The sequence below is a fragment of the Coffea arabica genome, chromosome 11e (assembly GCF_036785885.1).
Source record: "Coffea arabica cultivar ET-39 chromosome 11e, Coffea Arabica ET-39 HiFi, whole genome shotgun sequence".
Taxonomy (NCBI): Eukaryota; Viridiplantae; Streptophyta; class Magnoliopsida; order Gentianales; family Rubiaceae; genus Coffea; species Coffea arabica.
Window position 1 is genome coordinate 39,246,582 of NC_092331.1, and position 11,715 is coordinate 39,258,296.

At 41.3% G+C, this 11,715-nt stretch overlaps 1 protein-coding gene across 1 annotated transcript; it reads right to left on the reverse strand.

The window, feature by feature from the left end:
- Positions 1 to 9,738: 9,738 nt before the first annotated feature.
- On the reverse strand, positions 9,739 to 11,112 carry LOC113718242 (uncharacterized). Its single transcript, XM_027243157.1, has one exon. It carries the CDS (start codon positions 11,110 to 11,112, stop codon positions 9,739 to 9,741), a length of 1,374 nt encoding a protein of 457 aa, XP_027098958.1.
- Between the last annotated feature and the right edge of the window lie 603 nt (positions 11,113 to 11,715).

Consider the following 11,715-nt stretch of genomic DNA (forward strand, 5'->3'; position numbering starts at 1 on the left):
TATGATGGGTTGAAATAGGAATCCAAAAAGGTGATAGGAATATTATCGATAAATAGTGTTATAGTCCCCAGATCACACGTATTCTTATTGTCGTATTTTCTAGTACCACAAAATAATTCTTTCCTGATATCCGATTGTCAGGAAAGATACCAGAGAGAAATTAAAGAGTTGTCTCAAGGGAATAGCAAATATGTGTTGACCTGGAAGGCCACCCCAAAATCTTTAGAGATTTAAGTACTGGTTTATCAACATGAATTCAGGTACATTTTTGCAATTTTGCTGTTAATTTATTTCTTAATAATTGACATAAAAATCTAGAATTTAATAGGTGATGATTTTTACCAAAAGCTAAGATAAACTATGATAGGTTGTCGATGCCTGTGCAATAATAATAATGAAAATCTTAGTTGCCAACAAAAGCAGTTTCGAGTCAATTCTAGTATTGGAGTAGGGACTCCGGATGTGCAATGGGTTACTAGATTCACCCTGACTCTGAAGAGTTTGGTTAATCCGATATACCAGAATCTATTCACGAAAACTTGTTAATTTAATTTGTATCCTCAGGGGCTGGAGATATTTGTCTCTTTGAAGTTCAAATTGACAATGGGGGATTTTAAGGAAATTAACAATAAGCTATACTAATCAAATATTGCAATCAAATAAAAAGTAAATAGAAATTAAATGGCAATAAAGTAAAACCTCAAATAGTATTGAACAGCGCTAGTCAAGAAGCAACTTCGGAAAAGGTTCTTCTAATTGATCATCGATGCAAGAATAATTCCACATATAAACTGATAAATAAGTTATAATTGTCAAACAAACGATGGCATCAATTTCTCCGTAATTATCGATAGCTAAGGTACGACCGTTTGCTACTGCCCTAATCTCAAAATAATCCTAGGTACGACCGTAGAATTAAATTTCACAATTGCTTTAAGATTCAAAGAAACCCTGTTCTAACCAAACAACACGCTACGAGGGTTGTTTACAAATTAACCTGTATATTTTTCTGACATAACCCCGATTATACCAGTTGCCACTAATATAGAACAATCAAACAATTACAGATTTAATTATTTTAATTGGCTCTAGGTTATTGAATTAATCTAACATCCGGGTCCGGGTCAATTGAATAATACAACAACCATAAGAAAATAAAGCAGAAAATATACGAATACCAGAAAATAATAGGAAAACTAAAATCAGTTAAATCTCACAATTTATGTCGAACCAATTCCTCCGTTGTTCCTTGACTACAAGTATAGACTTAGTTCATCTCCATTGAGAAAAACCCACGCACAATTGTAGAAGTAATTGTTGCATACATTGCCTCCAAAATTGCGATGAAAAAGCCGATGGAATTAGGAATAATGTCTAAAGCTACAAAGTCCAGAGATGACTAATTGTCCCCCCTTGGTTCTTGACATACCAAGGAAAAATAAAAAGACACCAAAAGATGAGAAAGTCAATTGCCAAAAAGGAGTCAAAATTGATGGCTACTTTTTCTCTCTAATTCCTACTACTATTGATAGCATCATGGTGCATGGGTACGCTAACGGTGGCTTGGGTGATCGAGGGGCTGAGGATCGCGTGCACGCTTCAAGCGGACCCATCACTAGAGCTCGCGCAAGGAGACTTCGTGAGCAACTCAATGTACTTGTTCAGGCCATACATAAGTCCTTTGAGGGATTCACACACTCTAGTGAAGGTGATCGAGGTCCTATATTGAGCATTGAAGCTATACCCGAGGATTAGGATTCTTTTGCCAAACCCTAGTTTCCAATTTTAGTAGTTTCAGTTATTTACGTATTAGCTTGATTTGTTTGAATAATTGGTTAAGTGCATATTGCACATAGAATCGCCAAGGGTAGAATTGACATTTTGTTAGTCATTATATGTTGGTTAAGGTCGGCTGCCTAGGAAGGAAAGTCCGCGCGAAGCCTTATCCGTTGAGGGGTGAGGTTGTAGCTTCCTTTTGTGTTTTCCTTCGCTTGTTAGGGCTCCATACCAGCTGCACCATAGCCCTCTTTTGCTTATTAGATTAGGTTGTTACTTGTAGCCTATATAAGGAATCATATTACATTAATGAAGGGGTTAGACTTTTTATCCAAAAAATTGGTGTGAGAACTTTCTCCATAGCTTTCGAGCAACCCTTGAACAACTTAGAGTTATACTCTAGTGTTCTTGTTTGGCTTATCAACTCAAGAATCACACTTGAATTGTGGCGCCTTCTACACTTGCCTGAGGTTCGCTAATTCGTTTCATTACGGGTTGAGATAGTATGAATAAGTTCGTAATCACGGGGATTAGAGGGATCGTAGGATTTCTGCTGCTGCCTTGTTTTTTGTTCGATCACAAATCCGACAAACGATCTTGGGTCACGAATCTTCTTCACCAACGAGATTCGTATCAACTATACGGTTACTCCCCAAAAAGAAAGGGAAGAGACCCTTAGTCTCTTCTGACTTCTCCTCTTTGGAAACCGCCAACAAGAAGAAAAGTGGTCCAGTCTTCCAAAATTGCCCCTGGCTGCCGCATATTCTCCACTAGACAAGGAAACAGAATCGAATCTGTCTCTACCTTGTCGACCGCTACTCAAACTCTTTTGTTGGCTACCGTCAAATTGGCACCTTTTTATGGTATTTTGTTCTACTCCCTGCAATAACCACAAATTTTCAAAAGTGAGTAGAAACTGACAATTAATCCACATTTGGTAAGGTAATAGGGAAAATTAATTATAAAATAAACAACAAAATTGCGACCTATCAATTCCTCTCACACCTAGACCATGCTTGTCCTCAAGCACGAGAGCAACAAACAGACACCAATTTCTGATAATGGCTATTGCTCCATCTATTTTATTACCGAGATACCAAGAAAAACACCTATCAAGCATCAATGGTTAAGATCCAAGAAACATCACCTCGGTTAGCTTCTAAACCGTGGACTCCTCCAATTTAAGGCAAACTATTCTAAGAAAAAGGAATGCTCGCTCAACATTTATCAGCAAATGGTCCAACTATTAACTAAAATCTCAACACTAAATCCATAAATCAGCAAGCTGACTTTAATCACGTATTGACACAACCTTCACACCTTTTTATCACGCTTTTCTATTTTTCTCTTTTTTTCGTTTCAATAGTAATGATAGACTTAGTCTCTAGCTATTAGAGCCTTTTGACGCGAACTCCAACATTTGTCAGATGAAGGAGTCCGGTTACTCAGCTCTTATCGCTATACGACCACGTACTTATAGAAATTACTACTTTTTGATGCGAGAATCGACACTTGTGGTAAAGATCCCCGGTTACTCAGCAATAATAACTGGCGGAGTACAACCAACTTTTATTCACAACCAGGCAACAAAGTAACTCAAAATGTCACATAAAATAACAACAGCTAGCCTCAATTCATCAAACATGGAGAACTAAAGTTAATAATTGGATCAACTCACATCAAAATGCCAAACAGTTATTCCCTACGCCTAGAAAAGGTAACCAGAAATTATAGGGGTCACAAAATCATCGATATTCACCAAAGAGACATTCCGGACTTGACCGAATCAACGTGATACAATTTTATTACTAAAACTTGACAACAGTAGAATTGGAATCAACAACCAACATCAAACCTTGGCAGCCATAGGAGAGTTGATCACTAATAAAAGTCAAAAGAAACTAAATGAAAAAATAGAAAAATAAAGGAAAAACATCTAAAAACTAAAAACTAGAAATACTAGTACCACAGCTGTCCCCCCCCATACCTAAATCCGACATTGTCCTTAATGGAGGTAATGGAGCAAATAAAGCAAAGAGGGCAACGAAACTTCCCTCTCGAGTGGCTAAGGGATAGGTGGGAATGGTGGAGTGAAGTCGATATGATGGAAGTAAGCGGCCAGGTTCTGAGACATTTGAGCCACCTGGTTGGCGAGGTTCGTCACTCTCTCATCCATATGGTGAACCTGTGCTTGCAAGTGGTGCCATTCAGCATCAGAGGCCATCGGCGGAGGAGGCACAGACGAAGAGGGTCCGGCAGTGTCATCGACAGGTCTAGGAGTCGAAGAGGATCCCAGGCGTGTAGGAGGGCGTCGACCAGGTGCCTGAATGGGTCCGGGAAGTATAAACCGATAGTAATCGTCAGCCGACTCCATAACTCCCATCTTTTCAAGAGCCTCCGCATCCAAGAATTCCATTTCAAATGCCGAATGTAGGTCGTGGTCCTGCAGCTTAAGAACCCCCAGCTGGATTGCCAGGTGCGTGATATACGACCCGAGGATTTAGGGTTTGTTCTTTTTAGCTAAAACGGTCTTGAATTGTGCTGCCAGTCTTGAATTGTGCTGCCAACCAACACCCCAAATTCACCTTGATACTGTTCTTCATACACCAGATGAAGAAGAACTCGGGTTGAGAAAGTATACCCGAGTAACTATAAGCCAGGAATTGCAGAACATATCGGGCACTTGGATCCTTAAGATAGGAGCTCCTAGATCTAGAAGGGTCATAGCGGTCCCTGTCGACAGACATGTCCTTCCAAATATCGGGGTAGTGGGAGAAAAATGGCTCTACGTAATCTTAGGCACTCTCGACGTGTTCTCTAGTCTCAGTATGCTCCTGAGTAATGAATCCAAAAGCCAAATTAAACTGAGTGATAGAGAAATTGAACTCTTGACCCATGAGGCGAAGTGAATCACGTTAGGGGTATCTACAGTATACCCCGTAGGCAAGTCGAACTCAAAAGTAGAGTAAAACTCCCTAACTAGTTCGACAAAGGTGGGACAGAAGATATCAAGATAAGGTCGCCACCCAATGGCGGTAAACATCCGCTCAACCTCCTCCCGAATACCTAGTGCCATCATAGTAATTTTGTCACAATATTTGCAGGGTATGATATGCCGCTCACAACACGTAGCATATCTCTGCTGATCGGCAGGTCTAGTGAAGTTTAAATGCCCCCCAAAGTGAGCGGGTATAGCCACATGAACACCCCTACCCCTACCTAAACGTGTTCGGACACCTGAAGAGGAAGGTTGATTGGTAAGTTCATTCACAGGAATGGTGGGTTGGGGTGGGGTAGGCTGAGTTTGAGAGGCTCTAAACCTAGAAGTGGACTTTGGTCTTACCATGTTCGCTAGTAGTCAACCCAATCAACAAGAGACAGAATTTCCAACAAATGCAGGAGCCAGCAAATTCAAATCAATAACAATTCAATAGCCACAAGTGTCTCCCGTTTTCAACCCAATCAACAAATTACACAATTTAGTCCCCCAAAGTCTATACAAATTTCCCAACAATGCAGCAATTTCAATCAATAAGCAAAGGATGTCCAACAGGTCACTTCAAGGTAAACAATTTCAACGAATATGGCAATCAAACAAACCAAGAGCAGTAATTGTGTTCAATGAAGCCAATAAGGGACTTAAATAAACACTGATGTGGTCCAATTTGAATCAGTAAGAAGCCGACTATGGCCACTCAAAATTTTAACAAATGCCCCACAAATCAACAAGCCAAATCAACTAGGCAGATTGCTCCCAGCAAATCACGCCAGTTCAATCAATTAATAATGCAGCAGAACAATCACTAGTCGAGGGCAAAAATTCTTTCCAGCAATTGAATGACCGTAGTAAAAAAGAAGTGGCAACTAAACCTATAGCAACAATCGACTTAACAATAGCTGTTGTTTCACAAACAAGCAGTCATAGGCACACTGGAGCCAAGAAAATCTCAAGTGATGACTCTATCAGGCAATAATGCAGCAGATGAATCTCAAGTGAGTCCAACAAACAATCCCCGTAAGTGATGCTTCAAATACTCAGGTAAGATTTGAGAGGTGCAAATACCAGATCGGTCCCTGAAGCACGAGGACGGCGTGGCTGGGTGGAGGCGACGCGACAGAGGTGAGGGCGCTTGGACTTCCCGCGATGGCTGGGGCTGCTTGCGAAGGTCCTGTTGCCCACGCGAGGGAGAGAGAGGGGTTGGGGGGCTGCGCGACCGTGGGCTGAGCGAGGATGGCGGTGCGCAACAGCGGTCTTGAAGGCTTGCGAGGGAAGCGGCTAAAGACGGCGGCGTGGGCTAGCGGGCGGGAGCGGTCGTCGGTGGCGGAAGTGGAAGTTGGCGGCGCGCGGCTGGATCGAAGAGAGAGAGAGGAGGATGTGATCATGGGTGGAGGTTGCGGATGGCGAAGGCGGAGGCGCGCAGAAGGAGAATGCAGCAGCGGGTGTTCGAGTTTCGGCCAAGAGGGGAAAGGAGAAACAGGGGAGAAGAAGGAAAGAAAAGAGAAAGAAAGAAAAAGAGAGGAAGAAAGAAAGAAAAAGAAAGAAAAGAGGTAGAAAAAATGGTTTTCAGTTTTTGTGAAGTACATACCTTTCCCGTGAACATGACGTGGGCACGTCAAGAAAGCCAGAATCTGACGAAGGAGTTAAGATTTGAAAGTTGTCGCGGGCCTTATTGATGCGGGCGTGTCATGAGGATAGAAACCCTTCTGATGATGCATCGTTGAATTGCTCATTACCACGGGCCTTGTTGACGTGGGCGTGTCATGAGGGTCAGAACCCTTCTGACGAAGACTTTGAGAATTGTTCATTATCACACGCCCTGGTGGTGCGGGCATGTTGAATTAAAAGACACCACGCGCCCTGTTGACGTGAGTGCGTCATGTCTGTCAGTCCGCTCCAGGATCGAAGGAAGAGCTCTCTAGGCAATACGACGTGGGCGCGTCATGAGAGAGCAAACCCTTCTGACGAACGACTTGGGAGTTGCACATTATCACGCATCCTAGTGACACGGGCGCGTCATGTTTGGAGAACACCTATTAATCATCAAGAATGAAAAATTAAACAAAAAATTTGTGAAAACTTCAGAAAATACACTGAAACGACCAGCTAAAATTGAACAAACAACTTAAAAGAAATTGGGTTGTCTCCTAATAAATGCCTTTCTTTAACGTCTTTGGCTAGACATGGCTAGGTGTCGTTAATTGGTGCAATTTGGGGTGTCCAAATGTATCATCTCCATTTCTCCACTTGAAAAACCCTCGTAATAGTGTTTGAGACGATGTCCATTCACCACAAACCTTTTTGGCCGTCTTAGTGCTTTGGATTTCTACTGCACCATAATGGAAGACCTGAGTAACAATAAAAGGACCAATCCATTGGGAACGCAGTTTACCTGGAAACAGTTTAAACTTGGATTGGTATAAGAGAACCTTCTGACCTACTTCAAAGGTCGTTCTAGAGTTTTGTTGGTCATGGAACGCCTTACTCCGCTCATTATAAATTACTACGTTCTCATACGATTCGTTTCGGATCTCCTCCAATTCTTGCAGGTCCAATTTTCGATGGACACCAGCCTCCTCTAAATTCATATTACACTACTTTATCGCCCAAAAGACCTTATGCTCGAACACCACTGGAAGATGGCATGGCTTCCCGAATACCAATCTATAGGGCGACATCCCTATAGGGGTTTTATACGTTGTCTGATAGGCCCAAAGTGCATCTTCCAACCTTTGACTCCAATCCTTCCTATCAGGGCGAACCATTTTCTCCAATATCGATTTAATCCTCTATTCGAGATCTCCGCTTGACCATTGGTTTGAGGGTGGTATGATGTCGAGACCTTGCAGAGCACACCATACCTTTAAAATAGCGTAGCTATGGTCTTATTACAGAAGTGCATCCCCCTGTCACTAACAATGGCCCTTGGCATTCCAAAACACACAAAAATATTGGATTTAATAAAATCTGCAACCATTTTTGAATCATTAGTCCGGGTGGCTCTAGCCTCCACTCATTTGGAAATATAATCGACTACCAACAATATATATATAAAACCAAACGACGTAGGAAAATGCCCTATAAAGTTTATACCCCAAACATCAAAAATTTTTACGAAAATCATTGGGACTTGGGACATTTGGTCTCTGCGGGCTATATTATCTACCCTTTGACATCGATCACAGGATTTACAAAATACATATGCATCTTTAAATAACGAAGGCCAGTAAAACTCACTTTCTAATACCTTATGCGCCGTTCTTTTCGATCCAAAATAACCCCCACAAGTAAAAGTATGACAAAAAGTTAAAATTGACTGAAATTCAGCTTCACTTACGCATCATCTCATTACTTGATCAGCGCACCTCTCCCACAAGTAAGGGTCATCCCATATGAAATATTTGGCATCGCTGTTCAACTTGTCCCTCTTTGCTTTCGGCCAACCTGCAAGGAAATTACCAGTTACTAGGTAGTTAACTAGATCAGCATACCAAGGCAATTGAGAATTTTAAAAAAATAATTGTTCATTAGGGAATGTATCTCTCAATGGCACGTTCTCTTCTCCATCTGGTATGCGACTTAAATGGTCAACTACCAAATTTTCTGAGCCTTTTTTATCCCTTATCTCCAGGTCGAATTCTTGCAGGAGCAATATCCACCTTATGAGCCTCGATTTTGCATCTTTCTTGGTCATTAGGTACCTCAAGGCTGCATGATCAGAAAATACAATAACTTTAGCACCTAATAAATATGACCTAAATTTTTCTAAAGCAAAAATAACTGCAAGAAGCTCCTTCTCAGTAGTGGAGTAATTCAGTTGAACTCCATTCAAGGCTCGGGACGCATAGTAGATGGTGTGAGCTATTTTTCCTACTCTTTGCCCCAACACTGCCCCCACTGCAGAGTCACTAGTGTCGCACATGATCTCAAAAGGTAGACTCCAATCAGGGGGTTGGATGATATGTGGCGATGCCAGGAGCTCATTCAACTTGTCAAAACTCTCTCGCACTCGACATCGAACTCGAAGGTTGCGTCTTTTTGTAAAAACTTGAACAGAGGGGCTTCAATTTTTGAGAAATCCTTGATGAACCTCTGGTAGAAACCTGCATGTCAAAAAAAAAAGAACGCACTTCCCGCACACTCGCGGGGTAAGGTAAAACAGATATAATGTCTATTTCATCCCGATCAACCTCAATACCCTTAGAGGATACTACATGACCTAGAACTATCCCATGCTGAACCATAAAATGACATTTTTTTCAATTAAGCACGAGATTAGTCTCTATACATCTCAACAAGATCAATTTCAGGTTATCTAGACAATTATCGAAACTATCACCATATACACTAAACTCATCCATGAAAATCTCAATAATTTTCTCAATATATTCTGAAAAAATGCTCACCATACATCTTCTGAAATATTGCAGGTGCATTGTACAACCCGAATGGCATCCGTCTATATGCAAAGGTCCCGAACGGGCACGTGAAGGTCGTTTTCTCTTGATCCTTTGGTGCTATTGCAATTTGAAAATACCCTAAAAATCTATCCAAAAAATAGTAATAAGCTCGAAAAGCTAATTGCTCAATCATTTGGTCAATAAATGGAAGAGAAAAATAGTTCTTTTTTGTGACAGCATTTAATTTGCGATAATCTATACGCTGTCTCCATCCGGTGGGTTTGCGCACTGGCACGAGCTCACCGTTTGGTTGGCCTCCACTGTCACTCTTACCTTCTTTGGAAGTACCTGTACTGGGTTCACCCATGGGCTATTTAATATTGCATATATAATCCCCATATCTAACAATTTCAATATCTCTTTCTTCACCACTTCCATCATGAGGGGATTAAGCCTCCTTTGAGTTTACCGTACAGGTTTGGCATCTTTTTCGAGCCTTATTCGGTGCATATAGATAGAGTGGCTGATTCCTTTAATGTTGGTGATGGTCCATCCTATCGCCTCCTAATGCTTTCTAAGAATTCGGATTAACTTGTCCTCTTGTATCTCCGACAATCCTGTTGAGATAATCACCGGGAGTGTTTCTTTCTCGTCCAAATATACATATTTCAAATGTTTCGGCAGAGGCTTCAATTCTAACTCAGGTGCCTGCACCACAGACGGTAACACCCTTTGGTGAGATTCAGATATGAAAATAGATGCAAGTTCATACCTTGTCGTCGTGATCAGTAGCGATTGCAACGCCCCAATCATACACTTAAGCTCTTCACTCAACTCTACCTCAAGAGTTGTTTCCAACTCGAGGTGCTTGGTTAAAGCAACCTCTAATTTTTCCCTGCCAACAATTTCAAACACTTCTTGCACCGCAGCGTCAATAGCATTCATAGAAAAAATGGAGCTAAAATTAGAGTTCGAGAGGTATTTCATAGTTTCAAAGATATTAAAATAAACAATTTTTTCATCAAATTCCGTAGATAAGGTACCCTTGTTAACATCGATTTTAGTTTGCACTGTACTCAAGAAGGGTCTACCTAATAACAAAGGTGAGGGATCAGAGGAATGATCATCATCCATGTCAAGTACATAAAAATCAGCTGAAAATACCAATTCATTAATTTTAACCAACACATCCTCCACCAACCCATCAGGGTATGCATTTATTCGGTCAGCTAATTGAATTATTATCCCAATTTCTTTTAAAGAACCTAAGTTCAAAGAAGCATAGATAGATTTTGGCATTACATTGATCGATGCTCCGAAGTCCAGCATGACATTTCTAATCAAAGTATTACCTATGCTACAGGGGATAGTAAACATATTTGGATCCCCGCACTTTGGTGGGAGTTTCCTCTGTAGAACCACTGACACGTTATCCCCTATAATAACTCTTTCGTCTCCCCTCAGCCTTCTTCGATTGACGCACAAATCCTTCAAAAATTTCGCATACTTTGGCACTTGTTTGATTGCGTTTAGCAGGTGAATATTGATCTCTACCTTGTGAAATACCTCCATGATCTCTTTCTCCTTGTCCTGCTTTTTCGGTTTCTCCAACTTGTTAGGAAAGAGAGGCAGATTAGTTTTAACTTCAATGATCGGGTTAGGGAATACTACTGGATTTTTGCTACTTATGTTTTCTGCCTCAAGTTCTTTCTCAATCTTCTCTTCATCCTTGTCCTTTGAAGTCACGGATTCAGGTCCCTGAATTTCTTTCCCACTCCTTAAGGTCATTGCACTTACGTTCTTCGGGTTCTGTTCAGGTTGAAACAGCAATTTTTCGTGAACTTGGGATTTCAGGTGGTTGATTGCTACTGCCATCTGACTCATTTGATTTTGCAATGCTTGTATCTGACCCATTTGACTTTGCATGTTAGATTCCATCTTTTGTTGGCTAGCAATTAGTTGCTTCATCATTTCTTCCAAAGATGGGTCTGAGCTTGGAGGTGGTGGTGGTGGGCGAGATTGATACTGCTGTTGATACCCTTACTACCTATTTGGTGCAAAATCTGATTGCCTGTTTCTTCCATAGTTAAAGTTAGGGTGATCTCTCCAACCCGGATTGTACGTGTTCGAGTACGGGTCATATGATTTTCTTGGCGCGGGTGCGTGACCAACCATATTTACTTGCTTCGCACTCTCTTCTTGAATCATCAGGCACATCTCTATAGAATGACCCATAGCAGTGCAAATCCCACACACCTTAGCTTGTGGAGCATTTTTCACAGCCAATTGCCTAACAAATGATGTCAACTTAGTCAACTGTTATTGGATAGAGGATGTCTCTACCTCATTCACTCTGTGTATAGGGAGATCCTTTCTTGTACCGAACTGCTGCGAGTTCTTAGCCATCCCTTCGATCAACTCCCATGCTTCTCGAGAAGTCTTGTTCACCAGTTCCCCTCCATTTGCAACATCAATTATACTCATATCTCGGAAAAGTAGGCCCTCGTTAAAATACTGCATGAGCAATTGCTCACTTATTTA